The sequence below is a fragment of the Mus caroli genome, chromosome X, assembly GCF_900094665.2.
Source record: "Mus caroli chromosome X, CAROLI_EIJ_v1.1, whole genome shotgun sequence".
In the NCBI taxonomy this organism is placed as follows: Eukaryota; Metazoa; Chordata; class Mammalia; order Rodentia; family Muridae; genus Mus; species Mus caroli.
In genome coordinates, this window is record NC_034589.1 from 124,360,604 (window position 1) to 124,386,096 (window position 25,493).

The 25,493-nt window shown below is 45.3% G+C and overlaps 1 protein-coding gene across 2 annotated transcripts; it reads right to left on the minus strand.

Moving 5' to 3' along the window:
- Window positions 1-448: 448 nt before the first annotated feature.
- Window positions 449-19,103, minus strand: LOC110287042 (nuclear RNA export factor 2-like). Of its 2 annotated transcripts, XM_021153724.1 has the most exons (23): window positions 19,004-19,103; window positions 14,442-14,522; window positions 12,896-12,925; window positions 9,952-10,105; window positions 9,566-9,716; window positions 9,206-9,289; window positions 9,003-9,107; window positions 8,818-8,898; window positions 8,605-8,674; window positions 8,371-8,459; window positions 8,156-8,263; window positions 7,876-7,985; window positions 6,422-6,458; window positions 5,948-6,016; window positions 5,808-5,863; window positions 5,567-5,674; window positions 5,368-5,426; window positions 5,157-5,272; window positions 5,023-5,065; window positions 4,393-4,462; window positions 3,747-3,929; window positions 859-919; window positions 449-729 (listed from the first exon to the last, which is right to left on the minus strand). In XM_021153724.1, exons 2-23 carry the CDS (start codon window positions 14,482-14,484, stop codon window positions 691-693), a joined length of 1,866 nt encoding a protein of 621 aa, XP_021009383.1. In that variant the 5' UTR covers window positions 14,485-14,522; window positions 19,004-19,103; the 3' UTR covers window positions 449-690. The 2 variants fall into 2 exon arrangements, with proteins under 2 accessions (XP_021009383.1, XP_029329340.1); XM_029473480.1 differs by lacking the exons at window positions 12,896-12,925; window positions 19,004-19,103 and having other exon boundaries at window positions 671-729; window positions 14,442-14,516.
- Between the last annotated feature and the right edge of the window lie 6,390 nt (window positions 19,104-25,493).

Consider the following 25,493-nt stretch of genomic DNA (forward strand, 5'->3'; position numbering starts at 1 on the left):
TAGGCACCTTCTCTCCTATTATACTGGGACCAGGGCAGCATACAGGCAGACATACTGCTGGAGAAGTAGCCTAGAGTTCTACATCCAGAACCACAGGCAGCAGGAATACAGAGACTGGACCTGGCTTGGGTTCTTGAAACCTCAAAGCTTACCATCAGTGACACACTTCATCCAAGACCACATCTACTCCAAAAAAGGCCACACTTTCTAATTCCCTCCTGAGTAATGCCACTCCCTGATGACTAAGCATTCAAACAAATGAGCCTATGGGAGACAATCTCATTCAAACCACCGCGGTGTCCATAGAAGCAAGCCCTGTGCATCTGCTTCAGGATGCCCAAGAATGAATATGGTGAAAGTGGATGTGTGGAGAGAGATGCAAGGTAGATGCTTTCATTCCTGTCCCTTCTGACTCATGGCTACTACAGGCAAAGAAGAATCCAGGGCACAAAGTGGCAAGTAACTTTTATTATGAAAATAAACAGGCTTTTCTCAGGAGAGCAAGTTTTCTCACAGAGCAAGTTACCTAGTTGGGGGTGGGGGGGGGTGGGGAGATGGTCTATAGAGCCTGGCTTACATGATAACTTTGGCTTTGTGGTTAGTCAGGCTAACAGCAGGGGTCATAGGTAAGAAACAGAGAATCAAGAATGTGAACAAGAGGAAGATAACATCCAGCCGTGTGTTTTTATGTCATTGTTTGAAGAATTCCTTTGGGATCTTGCACTTGGTCTGGAACAATAGAGTTAGGATGTCAGAGGTGCTCACTGCCCTGAGTTCCATCCCCTGGTCACCTAGACTCTATCTTGTTGAATACTTAGAGAGAACTTATCTGTTACCCACTTGATTCCCAGACCTCACCTGAAGCATAGTGAAGACTTCAGCAGCTCTGGTATAGTCCCACTTGTTATCTTCAAGGCACCTGGGGTGGAAGACAAACAGCTGACTTCTAATACTACTGTAGGAAAGATTCACTAGCTGCAAATGCCACCACATGACCTATGCTACTCACTATTCTGGGATGTGTGTGTGTGTGTGTGTGTGTGTGTGTGTGTGTGTGTGTCAGATTTAGCACCATAATAGTAGTGGGGAAAGAGCTGATAGAGCCTAGGAGAATTCAAAGCAGACACATAAGGGTATTCCTATGAGCAATGAATATCTATCCTGTACCTCTTTTTAAAAAGAAGCTTAAGAAAATAAAAAGTGGAAATTAAAAAGAAAATTCTCTGCCACAGTTTTAAAATTAAGATGTATGACAGATCTCAGGATGTTTACTATTTCAAGTGCATGTGTCTCAGTCATTTTCTAGTAGATTCACAAGACTCTCTGCCAGCCCCAACTAATTCCAAAACCGCTCTGTTGCTGCAAAAGAAAACCCTCTAATAGCTGGAGCTCAGTTCCTACCCTCCCATGTCACCCAGTGACTGGCAACTTCTACTGTGCTTTCAATTGCTACTAATTTTCCCATCCTAAATATTTTTAATAAACTATTTTAAACAAATAAAACGGCCCTAGGTGGCTGGATTCGTCCACTGAGTCCAATTACTTCTAAGTTTCAACATGTCAGACATCATGTAGGGTCCATATTCACTTTTATGACTGAACAGTATCCTACTGTGATGTGTACCATATTTATTTATTCATTCATCTTGGAAAAACAGTTGAGACGTTTGCCAAATATAAATAACAGTGCTATAAACATACAAGCTTTGGACTAAAGAAGTTTTTGTTCTTTGTAGCCTATATTTCATAGTGGGATTATTAGGCCATGTGGCAACTCCATGTTTAACATTTTGAGGACTGATATGACAAACCCCACCCCTACCAAAACCCCCAATCTCACCCTTTCCCTCCCTGTCTCTCTCCCTATTTTTATTTTGTCTTGTTGTCTCTTTTTCTCTGTTTCTCTGTTTCTCTGTTTCTGTGTGAGTGTGTGTGATTTAGTAATCTAAGCATCTCTAATTCAACAAAGGTAGCACTCAAGACAAACCATGACATTCTGATTTATATTTCTCTAATGACTAATAATGAAGAGGAAGAAAATTATGTGCTTGCATATCTTCTTCAGAGGAACCAATATCTGTTCAAATCCTTTTCTCACTCTCAGCTCTTATTTGTCTTTTTGCTGTTGTTTACTAAGTGTTCTTCCTGTGTTCTTATCTGATATGTGATCTGCATGTCTTGCTTTCATTCTGTCACATGTCTTTGCACTTCCCTGACAATTGCAATGCACTGATTTGAGATGGAGTCCAATGTGTCAGCTTTTCTTTAGCTGCTTGAGGGTTTTGCACCACAGATGCTGACTAATTCATTAGCTGACTAATTCAAGGCCATAAAGAACTATATCTACGTTTTGTTCTTTGGGCATTGTATTTGGAATAACACTTAATTTTTGGATCCTCAGTCTACGCATGGCCAGTGTTTACACAGGGTTTGTGTAGGGAGTCAAAAGTCCCTGTTCTTGGAGTGAGCATCCAGTTCTCTCAGTACCCTATGCTCAAAAGATACTATTAGTTTCTGTGGAAATATGATAGTGGGACAGACTTGGTAATAAGTAATCAACTGACCGTCAGTGTGATAATGATATTGTTGAGTGCCTAATAATCCTGTGACACTGATGCAAGCAGCACATAGTCCCCTTTAACTTTGGTCTTTACGTTCAATGTCATTTGGGGCAGTGTAGGCCCTAATGCATTTTCACATGAAGTTTGGGATCACCCTGTCAATTGAAAGCTGTTGAAATTTAAAGTTATTTTACGTATAGATGGGTGCTTTGCCTGGGTGCCTATCTGTTCACCACTAGCCTGCAAGTACTCACCAAAACTATAAAAGGGTGTTGGATCCCTTGCAACTAGAATGACAGTCATCTGTGAAAAAGTGTGTTGGTGGTGGGAACTGAAGCCTGGTCTTCAGGAAAAGTACCCAATGCCTGTAAGTGCTAAGTCAAATCTTTAGACTCTCTCTCTCAATTCTCGCAAAGAAACCATTTGGCACATTGAGTGAAATTTCAAGGAAAGTGAAGATTTCTCTGGACAGTATTTGCATTGTCATACCTGTGAACATGGAAAAAAATCCTTTCCCATTATTTGGGTCATCTTCCTTTTTTTAAGACATATTTTTCAGACATGAGAGTCTGAGCTGCATGTATGCTGCATGGGGATAGATGTGGGGGTGCTGAGCACACATAGCCACCTGTCTCAGTGAGTGCAGATGTGTGAGCACAATGGAGCATGTGTGGAAGTCATAGGGCCATCTATGTGGTGTGTGGTCCAGACCCATGTGCAGCAAAGCAATTTTACACAAGACCACATTTCCCTGCTCTCTTTTGTTTCATTTGTGCTGAAGTGTTTTACTCATTTGGATGTTGTAAATGGTCTTGGTTTTCTAAATTCACTCTTGGTGTATTTACCCCAAGTATATAGAAGTGTAATTGATTTCCATACATTAATCTTATATCCTGCAACCATGCTGAACTTGCTTATTAGTTTTAGGGGGTTAATGTAATGAATTCCTTTGGATTTTCCGACTGGAATGTAATGCCATTTGAGACATGGACTATTTTTTAAAAATTCTTTACCTACACTATTATAAAATGATGATTTTTTTTCAGTGTGCTTTCCACCCCACCCCCATTTTTAAAGGGCAGATGTAAAATATAGTTTGGTTTTTACATGTTGTGTGAGATTCTATTATTCTTTTCTAACCCCAGCCCCACTCCCATCCTGTCCACATTTATAGCACAAACTTACTTCTGAGACCATTCAAGTTTCATCCCCGACTGGGTGGAGAAAGCCTGCACCATTCTTTGCTGTTCTTGAGAAAGTACAAGCTTGAAGTTGGAGTATGATGTGGGCGAGGGTATGACAAAGGCACTATGGATCTCTTCAGAGCTTGGATTCCTCACAAAAAGCTGGTCATTCACAATACACATGCTGGAGGAAAATCAATCCCTGAGACAACTGGATGGGTGGACACTCCACCCTACACCCACATAGCCCCAGACAAGATCCTCTTTAACCACTGATACTTAGCAACTGGATTCCTCCTATGCTCCTGCTTAGTCTGCCTAGTGAAATGCTTTGCTGGTACACAGAGAACACCACCCCTACCTCCTCCTAGGGAAGCATTGTCTACCACCTTCATTGAATTTGGAGATTAATCCCCAAACATTTCTCCTACACAAGAGTAAAAGAACCTGGTGAACCTCATTTCCATTTTTAGAGGAAAAAAATCAGTCTCCTGAAGAGATCAGTTAATTGGGTCAAGGTGACAGTGACTATTCGACTTAGGAAGAAAACTGGGATTACAACCCTGGAGCCCCTAATCTTAACTGCTAGGCTACATTGTTCCTTGGATCCACCTCTTTGGGATTTCTGCCCACAGTACTGCACTTACTTTGAATTCCTGCCAAGGACAGCAATGAAGATCCTCATGAAGGCACGAACACATTCCTTGGGGGTGCCCTCTATTTTGTGGACAACAAAAACATCCTTACTATAGTTACACACACGTTTTGGACCCTCACAAAACATTCCTCAGTCAGGGCCTTATGCTGAAAGGGCCCAGGACCACTCAACTATTGGCTTGGAGTCAGGGGGCTGTGGGGGAAAGGGGGACAGGCAACAAGGGGAATAATCCACTCATATTGATGGGTCTCCTGCCACATTCTCTACCCTGTGAAAAATAACTTCCAGTGTTCACTTGGGCTTGGATTCCCATCTGTCTGGGGTGGAGGATAATTAGCACCATTTGCAAATGGGGAAATGTAGAGGCTAAGCAGCTGGCCCAAAGTCACAGAGTAAGGATCTGGAATGAGAGCCAACAAACCCTGCAGCCCATGTGCTCTCCCTCACCCAGGAGCTGTGCAGCAGACAAGCACAGACCTCAGTCAGACCAGGATGGTCAGCGGGCAGGAGATCACCCAGAAAGGCACACATGGAGGGGAGCTGGGGGGAGTTCTCAGAGATGCACATCCAGGTCAGGAAGCAAGAAGGAATCTGGAGAGAGGATTCTACAAGCACTCACCTTCCTTGAACAACCCACAAACAGAGAAGCAGAGCATCGTTTCCTAATAGGGAAGAAGGCACAGACAGGCTTAGGGTCCTGCATAACTTTCTAACTATGTAGGAAAACGCCTCAAGGCAGAAGCTATTGCTTACCATCTGAAAACAGATGTTCACTTGGAAAGAGCTGAAGGCATGTAACGTTTGGGGAAATCCCTTCAGACACTCTACAATGTCTTGTTTTGTGTACTTCAGTAGCTGCCTCTGAATATCTACACAGGAGTGAAAAAACAAAATCTATTATGCTCTGTGATTACCTCCTTCACACCCCAAGTTCTCTACCAGGTCTTCTTCAGCACACACTTACGGAACTCCTTGAAATTCTTCATATCATTTTCATCCTTGAAGTACCCGCACATGCTATTCCTAGAAGAAAAGAGCCTTAGGGGAGGGGTCCAGCCAGTGCAGATGCTTCCTGGGAGTCACTTGTGTCTACTTGGTACTGGGAGTGGGGGAGGGGGTGGATTCGCAGTGCTCCGGAACAGAGCATCAAGTGTGATACTCACAGATCTGGATCACTGGGGTTGAAGGGAATGGTCAGGGAGAAGCAGGCCTGGTCATGGTAAATGTTCAGGAGACCCTGTCGCTCTTCAGAGTCGTACATCAAGTAATACCTGTGGAGTGTAGACGTGGGTAGAAGCTATTTCAGGGGTCTGGACAACAGATGTGACCTAAAAAGGCCTCTGAGCAGATCCATGCTAAGGTGGCCCAACCCCTTCCCTTCCTCAAGGTCCCATGCACACTTACTCTCTCAGGAATCTCTGTACTTGATTCTTTATCACCTCTGAACCCCTAAAGATGTCCTAGAACACAAAGCCATTTTAGACAATGCATCTACTAAGCTACACAGGCAATAGCATAAATCTCTCTTGGTCCTTCTTCCCCACCTTGCAGGGCTTCATTAACTTGCGTTCTTCAGTGTTCATTACAGTTGGAAGTAATAACTTCCTGCCATCCTGAGGAGAAGAGGAAGAGGAGTCTGGAATGCATGCCAGGGAGGTACCCCTGGATATCCATGGAGATGAAGAGACCCTAGGCGGTAACCTTGAGTCACAGACCATGTGTAAAGTGGCTAGGAAACTCCCTGGGCTGTGAGATTATAGTGGCTGCCTGAATTATGGGGTACTGCAAGCATCTTTCACATGTGGTTTGTAGGAGTGTTTATGGGGGGGTCTATGTGGGTCCTGTGGTTGGTTTCTGGAACAACATCCAGGTATTGTTTTTCTTTAGAATCCATGCCATTGAAAATGACCAGCTGCCTCAGGCATAGATTATCTAGGGAAGATACAAATGGGGCTGGGATTAAGTGTGCAGCTCTATCATGTGAGGAAGACAAGACAATGATGAAGGCAGGAACATACCAGGTATGACAACTCCGGAAAACATTCCAGGACTGCTCTGTTAAAAAAAAAAAAAAACCAGAAATGATTGACAGTTCAGATTTGTATAGCATTGCTTCCCTGCTCCTACCCCACCATTGGTTTTCCCTCCAGTGCTCTTCCAGGCCATTCCCCAACAACAGACCCCTGGGCAGCTTCTACCTACATCACACTGGCCCCCTCTCCAGGGCCATTAGAAATCTCATTGAGAGTCCAGTCTCTAGGGCTTCCTCCACTCCCTGCCTCCTTCCTCTTTCTCACTCTCCACAGAAGGCCCTGCTACTTTGCAAGGAGTGTAGGATTCTTAGAGATGCTGAGAGATGAAGGTGGGGGAGTCAAGAATTAGGATGGAGAAAGGAGATGTCAGTGAAGTGGTAGATGGTGACAGAAAGGGAATGAGGGGTAAGGGAGGTTTGTAAGAGACAGGAGAGAAGAAAGGACACAGAGGAGGCAATGCAAAGGGAATGAGAAGGTGCTGTCTGGTGCAGTGGGTTGAGATAGCAGGGGAGAAAGGGATTCACCTGCTGCATGTGCCTGGCTAGCCCAGGGACCCAAAGCAGCAATGAAAACATGCAAGCTACTGAGGCTGGCATGAAGACCCATACTGCTCTCTGAGGGAACGGGGGACTGAAAGCTTCCCTGGAGGCAAGAGCCATTTCCCAGAAGCTGAAGAAGTGACAGGCGAGTCCTCAACTCAGCATGCTATGGCTGGGCTGTAGGTTTATCCAAGGAATCAAGTAGCTTGTTTCAGACTACCCAAGGCGCCTCTTATATGCTAGGTAGGATGATGATCAAGGAAGGTTGGTCCATAAGGAGGGAGGGACAGGAGGAGGAATGGAGGTTTCTAGGAAGCCAGGGGCTTCTGTCTCCTGAACCTCTTCTGCCCTCTCCCTCCCCTTCCTGCTCCAGGAAGCAAGCCTTCAGCTCCCCAGTCATGGCCCACTTTTGGATCCCAGATATAGAGAGCAGAGGTTCCCCAATCCAAAGGAAGACAGAGATCCCAGCAGTAGTCTAGAGGAAGTGATGTCCATATCAGCATCACCCAGGACCTCAGCCCTCAGCTGGGGCAGGACAACCTCTACACCATCCTGGGACAGATGAGGGGACCATTCAGGAACAAGATTGGAAGGAAGGCCCTCTCAGGGTTGGGAAGGAGGCCTGGTGCTGTTGAGATGCTCAGGAGGGCTTTCTGGAGGAGGCTGAAAACTCACACAAGTGAAACACAACACAACCCATGCTAAGTGAGGGCGGGCAGACAGGATAGTCGCAAAGAAGCCTGTGAGCAGAGCTCGGAGTACAGAGACAGGGAAGACATCAGGCCCTGTGGTCCTCCCAGAAGACCAGGGCTGCCTCTTCCCACAGAGAGTCTCTCAGGCCACCAGGGTCTATGGTATCCATGAGGGGAAAGAGATGTACCTTACACAGCAGGTATGTACCTTACATAGGAAGATCGGTCTCGGAAGGTGCTGCACAATGGGTTCCCTTCTAGCCACAGCTGTTCCAGCTTCAGCCCTTTCATCTTCTCCAACTCCCACACTGTTCTTAGCTGAGGAAAATGGGAGCGAACTGGTAAAGGTGTCCCAGGTCAAGACAGCCATTAGAAGTTCAGAACCCATACCTCCCAGCTCACTCTCACGGTTTGTTTGACTGTCTAATGCTGTCAAGTACCATAGTCTACACTACTACCTATCCTTAACCCCAATCTCTTCTTCTCACCATGTTTTTGGAGAGGTTCAAGATCTTGAGTTGCGGTGCCTTCTTTACCACATCAAACAGGCCATCTAATTGGAACAGTTTGTTGCTGCTCAAATTCAAGGATAACAGCTTAGGGGAGCAAGAGTTAAGAGTGATCTTTACTGTTGAGAGCCTTGGAGACATACTTGCCCTTCACCCCATCCTTTCCATCCTTCCACACAAACATCAACCAATACCCTAGGAAAATTCTCTTGGATGATCTGAAGGGTGGCAGCCATGCAGCTTCTGCGATTTAGGATCATGTGGATGTTGTGTTTCATCAAATCTTTTGGAAGAGGAGAAAAAGGAATCAGAAGGTAGAGAGGAGCCTGTCTGAAACCAGAACCAGCACAGTCCTCTTTCCAGACTACCACATGTATATCTTCTTCCTAGGCGGATCTGTGATCCACAAATATCCCTGTCAGTCATACCTGGATCAAAGCGGAGCTTTTTGAGGCAGAGAGCATGCTGGGAAATATCATATCTTTTCCTCATGGCCAGCTGCAGAGACACAGATGGAAAGGGTGGCTCTGTGGTGTCATGGGTTGTGGTGTTGGGAACATCATGGACTTGGGGTTGGGGGCACAGAAGGGGAGACCTGGGTCTGGGATGTGAATACACACACGGCCTTCAGACTGCTTTACCTTCAGCTGTTCCATTTCTTCTTTTGTGAACCTATTCTGCACAGAGTAGGGTGCAACCGAGGGATTGACAAAAATAGGAATCTATGGGAAGGAGAGTGAACATTAGGAACTCCAATCCCAAAGATAATGCTCCCGTTCCATGGTGTGTGTCAGGGCTAGGTACAGAAATTGCCTCCAGCACAGACCTTCTGAAAGTCCTCATTATATATCTTATAGCTGACATCCTTCAATGCAGAGGCAATGCGAAGGTCTGGGACAAAGAACTGGATCCGGTGTTTGTCACAATAGAACTACACAGAGGGGAGAGCAGACGCAAAAGTCTCAGAAGCCATAGATCCCTATAGAGCCTGGCCTCCCAGTCAGTCCTCCAAGCCACCCCAGCTCTTACATCCACGGGTGTGAAGGGCACACTGCAAAGGCTGTGGATTGAATTCATTAGCTGTATCTTGTCATACTTCCTCCCACATGGAACCTAAATTTACAAATAAGGAACAAGAGAGAAGAGATACACCATAGAGTCTTGGAGGAGAGCAGACTTACTCTGAATGTTCTTTCCTGACCTTCTACAAAGACCTTCCACAGGACCTCTGACAGGGTTCCTTGTTTTGTGCCAAACACAGTTCTAGATTTAAACGCTCTTCGCACAGTAACTCTTCTCCCTCCAGGTAATTGACTTGTCTTGCTTGCTGTGATTTTCCTTCTCTTGGATTTCAGAAAATTCTAATGCATATATCACCAAGACACTCACCGTGACCTTGAACCAGCTTCCCAGTGTTCCATTTTCTGTGAACTGCCCTGCTTCTCTCTGTTCAGGTTTGTCATCTCTCTGCACTGTGACATGGATTTGGTCCTCCATATGCTCTTCCTCCCTACTCCTATGTCGCCCAGCATAAGGTGTGCTATGAGAGGAAAGAGGAGTGCCAGTAAATGCTAAGAAATTCTTGTATGCCTCCACCCTTCTATCACTGGTGACACAGTTACAATTATAATTTATCAGCCTCTATTCCACATCTATACAACAACAGATCTCCAGTTTCCCAGTGAGAAGATACCATGAGGGAAGAGGAAGTGAAGGAATTGCCCAGTCCCAGGGAGTATCACCTACTATAGTAATCAAGCTGCCTGGTAACTTACTGTCTTACTGACGGGTTCCAGAGAACAGCTCTTATCTCCAGATTTCCACCATCACTCTGGGCTTTTAAAGGCAGAATCGTGTGCCCAGTATGCTCATAATGATCGGTACTCGTGCCAGCATAGCTCAGGGAAGAAACCTTGTCTTTCTTTCTTCCTAGAAGAGCACAGATTTTATCATCATAATATTATGAAATTGGAAACAATGCAAGTTTGGAAGACATATCAGTGATTCATCTACCACATACAATGGGGCGGGGGGAGGCAATACCATGGGAGGGTAATTAAAGTGACAGTTTCCCCCCTAATTGAACAATCATGAAAACCCAGTGGACAAACTCCTGGCACAGTCGCAGAACACAGCTTATAAGAAGAAGGGGCCATCATGTCCCTTTTAAACATAATAGAGGAGGATTTGTGATATATTCTGCCCATGGTGTAGACACAAAGCTTGCATGAGGAGGCTGACCCAACCTGGCCTTATCCTGGGATTCTGTAATTTAGCAGCCACAGGATGGCTTGGAGTCCTACCCTCCCCACCTCACTGCAACATCCAATAATTCACTGAACTGACTGCTACAGTTAGCAATCTGTAAACTTCCTTGTTGCTGATATCCAAACTTTACTGACAGTGGAGACTAAGGCAGTAGCCCATTAATCTGTCACCAAATTACCTGATTATACCACCCACAATGCTCACGTTTGAGCTATTCAGATCACATGTCTTCTCTGTCCGGCCTACAATACTTTCAAGTACAGAGGACTAACCTTCCTAAACCCCACACTTGGGCTAAAAAGGTCTGAAACAAAAACTGGAATGGCAAGTGTCAAAACAATTTCTAGTTGTACTGTCATTTGGCTGTAGTGATCCCTGGTCTGAGTTCATTACAGTCACAGAAATTACTGTTTGGGCTTGCAAACCTGCTATGTGCTGAGGTCTGCTCTACAAACTTGAAATTCTCTATGTTCGCAAATTCTTCCAGACAACTGAGAGCTAAGCCAGTGTATGCCTGTTCTTTGGTGAGGCATTCTGTTTATGCCATGTAGATCATGCAGTACAGGAAGCATTGCAAGCATAGAGAATCTTCAAGATTGTGGAGCAGGTTGTTGGGCAATGCAGTCCTAGTTGTGTTGGTGAACTTTTTGTTGTACATGTCTGTACCTATTCACATCTTGGAGTTGTTTCCCTACCCTACCCCCCTCCCCAACCCAAACCCTCCCACCAAGCTTTCCTGCTGTACATCTGATTCTGTAGTGGGTTGCTTAAAATGCTTTCTGTTTTCTGTTTGTTTGCTGTCTTAGTCTCTTTTGAAATAACAACAGCCTCCTGTCTGTCCCCCTTGGCTAACCTCAACAAAGGCATTTTGTACCATCAATCACCAGGTGCCAGCAGCAGATAATGTTGGTATATTTGCCCTTGGGGTGGATATGAATGCTAGGAAGATACCAGCCTTCTCACCCACCTCAGTGTGACAGGTTCTCTTGGTTTGTAAGTTGTAGATTGTGTTTTGCCATTATTCCACTTTGCCTCAAGGCACGTGTATGGATAAAATTTAGCTCACTTGGAGTCTACTCATCACAAACTGATGATGACTACAGCCCAGATGAGCATCACTGGGGACTCCAGGGTTTTCATGTCGTGACCCACTCTCAGGAGCTTTTGGTCACAAGCTGCAATGCTTTCCCTGTGCCAGCACTGGTACTGGAAATGAATCTAAGGGCGAAGAGACTCTTTGGGTTAGGCCTTCAGTTAAATGGGCTTGCTGTCTTTGTTTCACAGGTAACTGCTAAGGAAAGTCTCCTGGCTCTGCCTAATCACACCACAGCCTAACTCACCTTTGCCCTGGCCAGGTCTCCTGGGTTACTCCAAGTCTACCTTTGCTTTTTAATTTCCAGGCTCACTCAGACACTGTCTTCCACACAGCAGGAAGGGTGTTTGTGTTTTTGTAAGGCAAATATCAAATCTTGCCTATCTCACTGCTCAAAGTCCTGCAACTGGGTTGCAGCCCATCTGTTAAAGATCTGTGAGTCTATGATATCCAACCAAAACAAAATATAGCAACAAAAGACAACGTGATAGGTGGCATTAGGTAAATGTTAGCAAACCAAATCATTTTCCTGAAAGTTCAAAAAGCAAAAGAAAGCATCCAATTTTTAAGTTGGAGTTGGGGCAGAGACAGGAGATAGCACAGTAAAGAGAAAATTCAGCATCTCCTCTTCCTGGGAGCCTGAAACTACACATCTCACCTGTGACTCCAGGAAGACTTGAGAACTGTGGTGGACTGAAGGAAACGGTATACAGTGAGACACCCAATAGAAGTCCAGAAGTGCTGGTTGCATGGTGTCCGCATATGGAATAGGATAATTCTAAACCATTGTATGGAATCCAAGACTCCTTCCAAAACACTTCTAGCATGGAATGGGAAAATCTGAGATGCCTAATGATCACAGTTTCAGATCCCATCTGCTGCAAGGCCCTCTATGGTAACTCACAGAATACAAAGCACATAAAGCGAACAGCTGCAGAGGGACTCTAAGGAAAGGGACACTGAGGACAAAGTACATATTGGTGTCCATCCACTTATTGAATGCCCTGGTACCCTAAACCTGGCTACTCTTGATGCCACCAGAGTCAAAACTAATAGAAGTAATAGCAATAATTTATTTTTAAAAAGCAGTTAGGTGCCAGAGGGACACTCCAGTTGTTAGGAGCACTTGATTTTTTTTTTTTTCAGAAGACCTGGGCCTGGTTCCCAGCACCCACATCAATAAAGTGCTGCTCCAGGGATTCTGACACCCTCTTTTGGCCTCTGATGACACGTTCAAATATGTGGTACACACAGAGACAGGTAGGCAGGCAGGCAGGCAAGCAGGCACACACGGGTGTGCGTCAATAAAAAATGAATGGAAATTTTAAAATATTTGATAAATCAGCTAGTCTATATACCCATGGGGCTTTGCCAGGCATTAGTTGTTCCTCCAACAGCAAAGTAACAGTGTACCTCTTTCAGGACACCATGAATGTTCCTCAGCTCCTCCCTGTTCTGAATTCTGTCTACAGTACTGCCCAGGCTGATGATGACAAAGCATCTCTGCTACAGTAGGGTGAGAATACAGACATAGGCGGACCAACATTTGAGCTACAGCAACAACTGCTTGGTATAGGGCAAAATGAAGACTTTTCACCTCCTAATGGAAGTCCCATAAGAATTGCATACAGTGTTAGGTCTCAAAACTGAGACAGAGTTGAAATGCCTATTTAACATATCAAAGAAGGCACTGGATACCAGGTTCTCCCAGCATTCCTCAGTCCCTAGTTGATACAGGGCCCTCCTGGTTAGCATAGCCAGCCCCCTACCCTGAACTTCTCCAGCCCAGGCTCTGGGCTTCTCTATTCCCAGTTGCCATTCCTTATATAAGTCAGCCACTTTGGTTATCTGCCCTCTTTTGGTCTACACTTTACTTTTCTGGACTCTTGATCTGGCTCTGCGCTACCCCCTCTCTCCTCTCCTCATATGGCTCAAGATCATGTCCCCTCTGGACTCTCCCAGATGTCTCTGCCCTGGGTACACTCTCCCTTTTATCTACCATAAATTTTATCCTCCACCATACTTAGGAACAGTCATGTTCTTCCTTTTTTATTCCTTTTATTTTTTCACCCAGGGATCATTTTTGGATCATGAATATTCAGCTCAGTGATGCTGGGTGATTCTCCCAGAACGTTTCATCCCCCCGAAATGATAGAATTCGAGTTTTATATTCCATTGATTATTCTACCTCACTCCTCACTCTCATCAAGCACTCTTGTACTGACTGAACCCTTTCTCCACTGGTGGTAAATGGTCTCGTTTCCTGGACATACTTCCTGCAGCAGAGGAAGATGAAGCTTTGTGCTCGTCACACCTGGATATGAGAACTGGGTATCTTGGACCAAGCAAAGAGAGCTGCCTTGGGTAAGATGGAGGACGTTTGAACACTAAGGTGCATGTATGCATGTATGACTGTAGAATCATATGATATACCCTTGGGAAGAACACTAAGCTTAGCACAGTAAGGTTAATACTACTTTAAGCAGCCAGCATCCTATGAGTCACCCTTGTCTCCTTTCTAACTTTAAAAATAACTCCTATTTCACTATCGAGGGTCACACAGAGGGGTTAGTCTCAAAGCCTGTTGTCAGTTGCCAGGAATTCATTTGTTTTTCTATTTGCAGAGACTACTGTTGTCATTGTAGCTGAATTCTAGACACTTAATGTACTGGTTGTCTTCTTCCATGGCTTGTCCACTGTCCTTAGTAAACTGAACACCAGACATGAATTAAATGGGTAGAAGAATAGATTCATACCGTCTCAAAATATGTTCAGAGAACATTAATACACCAGGGGCTCCCTGAAAAAGAATCCACTGCCAGGGAATGGGAGAGACCCAAGAGCTACATGTTGCTGTGAGCATACTATGTAAGCACGAACACAGCAGCGTGGAGGTGTGTTTACCTGTGTGTCTGAAGGGCCCCTGCTTCCTTTCATTCGAGCACATCCTTCTTGTCTTTTGGCCTTTGTAGTCTTCAGATGAAGCTTAGGAATAGAGAATTAGCAGGAAAATACATTACTTAAGTTCTGTCATACAAGGTATCACTTTAGTCTCCTGGAAAGTACGTTTCTCAACCTCAGGAAGGAAAGCACCATGTTGCTCCTTGCTCAGCTTTACTCATTCACTATCACCCACAGGATGGACTGAAGGCATCAGTCCCAAGCCATTTGTGGTACCCAAGGGGGACTTCCCCTTCTCAGTGGAGAAGGGAAGTGGGTAATGGGAAAAGGAGTGATTTGGAAGGGTGGGACTGAGAGAAGACGAGTGAGGGAACTGCAATTAGGATGTAAAGTGAATAAAAAAAAATCAATAAAAGAATAAGAAGAGTCCCACAACAGAAGAATGGATACAGAAAATGTGGTTAATTTATACAATGGAGTATTACTCATATATTAAGAATGAAGACATCCTGAGTTTTGCAGACAAATGGATGGAACTAGAAAATATCATCCCGAATGAGGTAACCCAGCACAAAAGAACACACATAGTATGCACTCACTGATATTAGCCAAAAAATAAAGTACAGAACACCCAAGATACTATCTATAGTACTCAAAAGGTCAACAGGCTGAAGGGCCCAAGTGAGGAAGCCTCAGTCCCACTTGAGAGGGAGGAGAAAGCAATCACAAGGGGAGGAGGGAGGAAGGGACCTGGGAGGGAAAGTGGATGAGGGTTTGTGGGGAAAGGGAAACCTGATATGGTATTGGGTGAGGGAAAAGGACTGAAGCCCTGAGGGCCAGCAGAAAGAATGGAAACAGGCAACATCAGGAGGGAGGAGGTTGAGGGGACCCTCCAGAATGTACCGGAGACCTGGGAGGTGAGAGACTTTCAGGGATCAAAGGGAGGGACCTTTGATGAAATGCTGGACAGTAGGGAGAGAGAACTTATAGAGCCCACCTCCAGCAGGAAGACAGGACATCAAGTGAGGGATGGGGTTACCATCCCACAGTCACATCTCTGACCCATAATTGTTCCTGAGTGAAAGAATTACAGGGATGGAAATGTAGGGGAGCCTGAAGAAAAGAAGGTCCAGCAACAGGCCCAAAGTAGGATCCAGCTCAAGGGCAGGTCCCAAGGCCTGACACTATTACTGAGGCTATGAAGTGCTCACAAAAAGGGACCTAGCATGACTGCCCTCTAAAAGACCCAACAAGCAGCAGAAAGAGTCAGATACAGTTATTTGCACCCAACCAATGGACAGAAGCAGCTGACCCCTGTTGTTGAATTATGGAAGGCTGAAAGAAGTTAGGGAGGAGGGTGACCCTGTAGGAAGACCAGCAGTCTAAATTAACCTATATCCCCAAGATCTCTCAAACACTGGAACACCAAACAGACAGCATACACCAGCTGATATGAGGCCCCCAACACACATACAGTAGAGGACTGCTGGGTCTGGGTTCAGTCAGAGATTATGCACCTAACCCTCAAGAGACTGGAGGCCCCAGGGTGTTTAGAAGTGTGATTGGGTAGGAGTGGGGGATAGGGACATCCTGGTGGAGACAGGGGAGCAGGGAGGTGGTATGGGATGTGGAATAGTCAGGGGGTAGATGGGGTCGGGGGGGAATAAAATCTGGAGTGAATAAATAAATAAATAAATAAATATTTTATCTGCATGTCTTTTGCATGTTCTTTGTTGAAACCTCAAAGTTTACAAAAGTATCCCCTCCCTTTTGCCTGTTTTCCCTCTTTTGACCATTCCCTGCTTCCTGATAACTGCTCACTCATCCCAGAGGAAGTGCTGGGGGAGAAAAGAAGCCAGAGCACAGCAGCAAACTGAGAGGCTGCAGGGACCTGAAGAAGGCATTCAGAAATTAACTCTGTGAGAACTGGCTGATAGGAAGTCTCTGATATCCTTGAAAGAAACAGACCGGATAAGAAATGGGTCAGATGGCTAGCAGAGGAGGGGGGAGCGTGATCTCACAGCTGAGCAGGCAGAAAAATCTAGCAGGCCAATGACCACAGGCAGGGCTACAAGGAAGGGGAGGGTGGTCCTACTCTCATTTAAGAGTTTTGCCCTGCAGAGATGAATGCCAGTCTTTAAACCCTCATGATTGTTGCTCATTCTTAATGCCCCTGTCCAGCTCCACCCATTTGCCATTATTGCACATCTGGTGGGTCCACGATCAGATGATGACTTCCCAAACCCCTTGTTCTGGGTCAGGCTTTTCAATGTCTGGCCACTATCAGAAAGTCCTCCCGCACCTCTATAGAAAGCCCTCTCCTCGGACTCCCTGTACTGTGCAGCAGCTACATGTTACACTTTAAAGCCACCACCCCACCCCACCTCACCAGACCCCTGACGAGTGCCCTGAGAAAAATCCCAGAGAACAGCTGGTGGGCCTCCTACTAGAAAAGTGATCTAGGACAGTTAGCCTACAGTACCTTAGTGCTTCCTGGAAAAGTAGGGAGTCTAATCCAGAGTCTGATCAAGCTTTGTCCTTAGGGAGAACAACAGCAACCCTGAACACCTTCCGTGGGTGGAAACTCTGTGAGCTCACAGAAAACACAGAAATGGCCTAGCTTGATTCTTGATGTTGAGAGGAAGAGAGCAGTCATGTGACTGTCTGACCCGAATGAGCAGACTTTGTGAGGGGTTCAGGCATCCCTAGCCTGCTTCTGAGGTCTTGGGGAAGAGTTGCGCACGCACCCACATGCATCTTAGCATGTGACGGCAAGAACAGCAGTAACTGAATAACTGAGGTAGTCCCGTGATGGCAAGACTTTTGCCTCAAGAAGGACCGAAGTACAAAATCCAGGAACTCTTAATCTTCTAACAAAGGCTGCTGATAACGTTGGGGAGTTGGGGAAGAGTATTTGTGCCTTGCAAAGACGGAGGCAGGGGCGGGGTTGGGCAACAGACCCCGGATTCCATCAAAAGCATTGCGAATTAAACAACAACAACAACAACCTAAGACGGACAATGGTGGCGGATGCCTTTAGTCCTAGCACCAAGAAGGCAGAAGCAGGCCGATCTCTGTGAGTTCCAGGCCAGCCTAGTCAACAAAGCTAGTTCCAAGACAGCCAAGGCTACACAAAGTTACCATGCCTCAAAAAATAATAATAAAATAAAATAAAATAAAATAAAATAAAATAAAATAAAATAAAAAGCAAACACATAATAGGATTAAGTATTAAAAATAGAACTTAAAAAGTTTAAGATATGCATGTTACCAACAGAGACCATAGGTCTAGCTAGGTCAGCCACATAATTTTATTTTCTCCATAATGACAACATCCCTATGATATACAGCCATAGGATTCCATAATATCCTGATATCTGGGAGGGACTCTATCAGCTCCTTGACAGTTTTGCCCATCAAACCTAGGAAAATAGCACTTAAGAAATTATAGCCATGGACCTAGGTCTAAGCCAACATTTCTTTAGATGTTGTACACCTTCAGGAGTCAGAGGATGTTAATAGATAACCTGCTCCATTACTCCACAATTTACTCTCTCGATTTAGGCTCACTCACTGAAACTAAAGCCTAGATGAAATCCAGAAAAAAAAAAAAAAAAAACAAGACATCGTTCTGTATCTGACCTCTGGCCGGAGCAGAGCTGGAATTTCAAGCCTGTGTACAGCCACGCCTGGCTTTTTTCATGGCTTCTAGTGATTCAAGCTCAGGTCCCCATCTTTTACCCACTGAGCCACATTCCCTGTTCTGGGACCTATTCCTGAAGAAGGGAGGAAACAGTAACAGAGACCATCACACAGAAGCCAGAGAGCTCTGCATTGCCTTCTGAAGGCTTTGGGTCACAGCGGCAGTTTGTCTGTTCCCACAAAACTCGGGTTTTCTATAGGCCACTGAAGTAAATTCTTAAGCTGAGATTAGATGAGCAGATCGTAAAACTTAACCCCAAAGTGAGAATGCAGACCGTTCCCAAGATGATGCAAGGACAGTGCCAGAAGGCATTCGATGACGTCTGTTCAGGCAGACAGATGGCAGACGCCTAGGTAAGAGATAGCAACCAGGAAGTATGGACTACTCGAAAAGCTGAAGCCCGGAGAGCTTTGGGGTGGAAGGCTTTACCATCAGGCAGCCCTAGTTACATAAACACTATCTACTTGCAACGGTAGCAGCCTTGTGTGGGCTGTGCAGGGTTGAAGTGATGGGGAGACCTGATGCTTTCGCAGGATGAGTCTGAGTCAGTTCCATTGCTCTCTTTAGTGGAGCACAGGCTGGTGAGTCACATATCTTTTTACAGAGATGGCAGAGATGCTGAGGGGCAGAAAAATCCCCCTGCTACAGCCAAGCTCTTTCCCATTTGCTTGTCTACCTACATTCCATGTGGTTTCCATGGCCATCTAAATGCCGGGCAGTCCAAGGCAGTGATTTTTTTCCTAAGTCCCAAGTGGACTGGCATAGGAGCCCACAGGTAACTGTCTGTATTAGTCAGGGTTCTCTAGAATCACAGAACTTATAGGTAGTCTCTATATAGTAAGGGAATTTGTTGATAACTTACAGTCTGTAGTCCAACTCCTCAACAGTGGTCAGCAGCAGCTGTGAATGGAAGTCCAAGGATCTAGCAGTTGCTCAGTCTCACGAGGCAAGCAGGAGAAGAAGAGGGCGTCTTCCTCCTTCCTACTTCCTTATGTAGGTCTCTAGCAGTAGGTGTGGCCTGGATAAAAGGGGTGTGCCACCAAGCCTGGATCTGGGTCTTGCTTTTGTTCCAGATGAACTCAGAGATTCCCTTGCCTTAGTCTCCTGGGATTCACAGCCACTATGCCTCAGGATCTCCACGCCAAGATCCAGATAAGAAAGCCTCAAGGTATGGACTACAGGTGAGCCTTCCTTCTGGATTGCAGTTCATTTCATATATAGTCAAGTTTATAACTGGGAATAGCCACTACACTGTCACTCAAATGCCTTTAGCTCATGCTTATGTCGATCCTGTGAATATCTGCTTCACTGTGAGACACCAAAGTCTGACACAAACAATCCGAAAGAAAAAGTTGTCCTACTGGTTAGGCTACTGGGGACAGAGGATCTTTATCTACTCTAGGTCCATCCCAACAGAATCATCACCTGTCATACCTTAGGGGCTTTGCCAGAAAGGTCCTGCTATCTGTCCCTGCTCCCAACTCCACAGCCACAATATACTTTCTTCCCGTTCCTTTACAAAACAGTAATGACAACCATTTTTATTGAGGTGACCCCTAATTCCAAGAGGGGGGGGGCTTGAGGCATCCCACATGAGCAAAGGAGCCCTGGGAGGGTTGATGGTCCTTGGAGCAATCCCATCCCCCCAGGTTGCACTTTAACCTAATTTTCCTACACTCTGCATTCTCACAGGGGCACTAAGTCAGCTTCTCTGAGCCAGAAGGACTCCCCACTGGGTCTTGCAGATAAGAGCAGTCTCTAAGTCCCCTCTTCCTGTCCTAGCCTATCCCTCCAATCTGAGCTCCTGCCTGCCCATTTAGCCCCCTCCCCTCCCCAGTGCACTACCTGAGTTCTCTTCAGAGAAACTGTTCAATTCAAAGGACAGCTTATATACTTTCCATCTTTGAAGTCCACCAAGATTATATCACACACACTTCAAGGGGCAGTGATGCAGCATAAAGGAGGCTCCCCAGGGCATGACCATAGTGAACTCAGGCTTTTCCAGCTGACTAGAAAGTCTCGTTCATGTCCTGTCCAGCTGGATTTTTCCAGCTTGGATCATGTAGGAACAAAATGGAATACGTGGCTGACTATGCCCCCTTCCTACTGCTACCTTGATCACAGGCTCTGCCTGGATGAGGACCGAAGGACAAGGACAAGCACTGGAGCAGAGGTAGTGAGGGCAGAAGCCATATTCTGCTGCTGCTTGACACTGTCAGGCAGGGTGATTTCCTAAGTACAGTTCTGCAATAGAAGCCTCCCTAGCAGAGACAAGAAGCTGAGGAAGGGGAAGAAAGATGGCTATTGTATCACTCTCCCAGAAAAACGACTGTGATCTTCAAGAGTTCAGCTGGTGTCTCTTGTGAGACTAGGCCAGAGCCTAGCAAACACAGAAGTGGATGCTCACAGTCAGCTATTGTATGGATCACAGACCCCCCCCCAATGGAGGAGCTAGAGAAAGTATCCAAGGAGCTATAGAGATCTGCAACCCTGTAGGTGCAACAACATTATGAACTAACCAGTACCCCGGAGCTCTTGACTCTAGCTGCATATGTATCAAAAGATGGCCTAGTCGNGAGCTCTTGACTCTAGCTGCATATGTATCAAAAGATGGCCTAGTCGGCCATCACTGGAAAGAGAGGCCCATTGGACTTGCAAACGTTATATGCCCCAGTACAGGGGAATGCCAGGGCCAAAAAATGGAAATGGGTGGGGAAGTGGGGGGGGGGGGGGGTATGGGGGACTTTTGGGATAGCATTGGAAATGTAATTGAGGAAAATACGTAATAAAAACAATACTAAAAAAAAAAAAAAAAAGAGTCCAGCTGGGACTGCTCTCTGAAGATCACCACAGCCTAGCTTGGTGAGTGCTGATGTTCTCTCTCTGGAAGAAGGGGTTAGGGAGGGCAATGGGACCCTCACCTGAGTACCCAACTGCCCATATGAACTCGTAAAAGGCAATCTTGCTCCTCTAATTTCAGGCAACAATTAGATCTCTTGGCAGGCCTGGACTGTAGAGTTGAGAAACAATGAGAGGGGAGACTAGAAGAGGACACACCAGGTATACAGCCATAGTGGTGGGGGCAGGGATGTGATGGCAGGGTTCATGCATTCTACCTTTGTTACATGATTCAAAGGGGCTCCCTGTGTGACCTCTGGATAACTTTTCTGTGGTGGTTTCAATGAGAATGACCCCCAGAGGCTTATATATTTGAATGCAGGAGGCAAAGACTATTATAAAGATTTTCTTATAATCAAACAGTCCATAGGCAGAGAGCAACAATGGGCCTCCTCAAGACCAGTGTCTCCAGGTTATCCCCCCAGCGAACGTGCACCCCAGGTTACAAGTCCACTCCCTGCCTAACGACAACCAATGCAGAGAGCAGCAGAAATTAGGTTTATGATATGACTCCCAGCACCAGGCAATAATGTTGAAGGCTAAAGTAGCTCTCCAATTAGATGCTTGCACACATACACCCTGCTTGTTGTTTACTATAAAGTCTTGCCCTGATAGATATTTGGGGCTCCACCACCACCAAAACCTTCCTGTGTAATAGTGGTGTGTTGGGGAGGGTGAGATAGGTTGAATGGAATAAAGACCCTGCTGTGAGTTGCATCAGATTGGCACCTGTCTGTTTTGGGGGGTGGGGTGGGGAGGATCACTAACAATCCCCAGCAAAACACTTTGGTGCATTGGCCAGGAAGTAGCACAGGACTACTGATCTGGAGGGTCTTGAAGCTGGCACAACTTGTCTAGGTATTTGTGGGGATTCTGTTTTTGTTGTTGTTGTTTTATTTTGTTTTGTTGTTGTTGTTGTTTGTTTTCTCAAGGCAGGGTTTCTCTGTATAGTCCTGACTGTCCTGGAACTCATTCTGTAGATCAGGCTGGCCTTGAACTCAGAAATCCACCTGCCTCTGCCTCCCAAGTGCTGGGATTAAAGGCCTGCACCACCACTGCCCGGCTGTATTTGTGTTTTTATGTTTGTAACACTGTGTTAATCTTCTTGCCTTTTCCATCTGAGAGCTGAAGTGTCTGAGCTTTCTGTGTGAGATCTGCAAAGCAGAATTGAAGCAAGCTTGTGTCAGGTAAACGTGGTAACTCTTCCAGCTGTCCTGAGATGATTTATTTGTGTGGAAGCTGGTGGCTTGTGTTGCCATGGTAATTCTTCTAGGTTTGTGCTGCACTGAGGAATCTGTCTGAGTGTCAGAAGCTTTTTATGTGGTCTCAACAGGTGAGTACTTGCACAGTGGCTCAAAAGCTTGTGATTTGTGTGGAGGCTAATTTGTCTGAATGTTAGAAGCTTTCTGTGAGACCTACAGGTAGAAACAAAAACTTGTGTAAAGATAAATGACTTATGTTGCCATGGTAAATTTTACTGGTCTGATTAAACATCTGTGAAGTGCTGAGGGTTGTCATGTGTGTGAGCGCCACCTTCTGGTTCGTTCCTGTTACTACAGACTGTATTTTTTCTGGTTTTGTTTTTTGGCTGCTGGCTGTCTCTGTTCACAGATTGACTAGCACCACACCCGTCTTCTGTGACTGCCACTTCTGGTTCTTTCCTGTTACTTCAGACTGTATTTTTTCTGGTTTTGTTTTTTGGCTGCTGCCTGTCTCTGTTCTCAGATTGACTAGTGCCACATCCATATTCTGTAACTGCCACCTTCTGGTTCATTCCTGTTACTACAGACTGTATTTTTTCTGGTTTTGTTTTTTGGCTGCTGCCTGTCTCTGTTCTCAGATTGACTAGTGCCACATCCATATTCTGTGACTGCCACCTTCTGGTTGGTTCTTGTTACTACAGACTATTTTTTCTGGTTTTGTTTTTTGGCTGCTGGCTGTCTCTGTTCTCAGATTGACTAGTGCCACATCCATATTCTGTGACTGCCACCTCCACCTTCTGGTTTGTTCCTGTTACTACAGACTGTATTTTTCTGATTTTGTTTTTGTTTTGTTTTGTTTTGTTTTGGATTTTTTTTGGGGTGCTGGCTTTCTCTGTTCACAGACTGACTGGCACCACACCCATCTTCTGTGACCACCACATTCTGGTTGGTTCTTGTTACTACAGCCTCTATTTTTCTGGTTTTGTTTTTTGGCCTCTGACTGTCTCTGTTCACAGATAGAGTGGTACCACACTAGTCTTCTGTGACTGCCAACTTCTGGTTCGTTCCTGTTACTACAGACTGTATATTTTACATGTCCTTGTTACTACAGGCTGTATTATTTTCTAGTTTAGGTTGATTTTTGTTTCTAGTTGTGCCTTTTTCTGTTCTCTGATTCAAAACAGCCTCACATCATTCTGGGTACAAGGCCTTGAATTTGTTTTGGTGGTCATTTTCAATTAGGATAGACATATCTGGGAACCATGGCTACATAGGGGCCAGGAGACATCCTGAGCCTCAGTTTGGGTAGATGTGGGCTCAGGGAGCAGAGGTATATACCTGTCTGGGAACAGGGTCTTAACTTTGTATATGGCCAGTTTCAGCTAGGGTACACATATCTGTAAGCTGTGGCTAAGGCAGGGCCAGGAGATATTATGAGTCTGGGGTGGGCATGGTTCAAGGGGGCCATGAGAAACCCAACAATCTTGTTCTTTTCTTGTGGGTGTGAATCATTTTCTGGTATTTCTCATTTTTGCCTGACAGGCAGAAAAGGTTGGACTTGTGTTTTGGGTGTTATAGGGAGGTCTTTTACATGAGCACCACTTTCTGGTAGTTTTTTTGTTTTTGTGACAAACAGGGAAAGGGTTTTTTTTTTTTTGTAGTTTTGTATGTTGTCTTTCTGTTTCTTATTATAAAATAACATTGACAGGATGACTTTGACAAGATAACTCTGACGAGATAGCTTTAATGAGATGACATTGACAAGTGGACTTTTTAACAAGGTGACATTGATGAGATAACTTTGACAAGATGACTTTGATGAAGTGACTTTGACTTTGATGGACTTATTAACATGAGATAGGCTAACTCTATCACATTCTGCAGGTTCCCTTCACTACAGAAGAGGCCAAGAAGCTGGTTCCTGGCCCCATAGTGTGTCCTCTCCAATATGCTTGCCTTCTCCTAACTCACCCAGATGTTAATACCGTTGAAGGTAAATGAGACTCTTGGTGTACTGTCAGACTCAGTTGGTAGGTCACAAGGTGACCACAAGATGGTTCACAAATTGGCCAGCGTGTACAATATTAGGTAGAGAGAAAATAAAAGTCCTACAGCTTTTTTTAGAGAGGCTAATGGAAGAATTTTGATAATGCCTCATGGACTCTAAATCATCAACAACAAAGGCAGCAATCACTCTAGCTTTATTAAGAAGGAAACACCAAATATTGAGAAAAACCTCCAGAGAGCTGAAAGATTAAGAGGAAAAAAATTGAGACATAATGAATGACGGAGAGAATATTTAATAAAAGAGAGATTATAGAGGAAAAGTAGATGAGAGCACAGAAGCAACAGATTGAGACTTAGCAAAGATCCTGTTGGCAGCCAAAACCAAACCAGAAGGCCATAGAAGACACCTAAAAACAGATAGTCTTAGATGAAGAAGATGAAGGGTGTCCTAAAAATCAAATGTGCCCCTCTCCAAGTACAGGATAACCTTAGAAATAAAAAAAAACACTTCCCAGGGACAATAGAGACAAAACATGAACTCAAGATCACTTAGATGTCCTAAAATTTTGAAGTATTGAGTGTCCTATAAGAAGGCCTTACTCTGTCAACTACAGGTGACCTCCCTAGACCTGGGGGATGCATGTTCAGACTCTGGGTCCTGACATCAGCTAGTGGCCAATGTGTCACCAATTGCCAGAAGCTTCCCTCTCCCTGTTTACACATCAGTGCAGCAGTATCCTCCTGGTTAAAGATGATGCCAGAAGGACTCATTACCAGCCTCTCTTCTTGAATGGCCCCAGGATAACTTTTCAGCTGCCTGACCCTGACCTCAATTGATGGGCCTCTGCATGAATGCTCAGATGGATGCAGAGGTCACATGGTTCACCAATGGCACCAGCCTCATTCCGGATGGACAGAGGTATGCTGGGGTAGCAGTGAACTCAAACACTGAGGTAATATGTGTAGAGCTACTCCTGGCAGAAGCCAAGAAAGCTGAACTGGAAGCTCTGACCAAGAGGCTTTAGAGCTGAGAAAAGACAAGAGACACAGATGGTGGGTGTGCCTTTGCTTCTGCTCATTTCCATGGGGCTATTTATAAGGAGAGAGGCATTCTGATGGCAGAAGGAAGGACTAAATTCCATCCCAGAGGGCAACAAGACAGCCCAAATGGGTGGACCTAGAAATTGGGCCCCTCATGACCTTGATTGCACTAGACCCAGGAGACCCCACACTCTCTGATCTGAC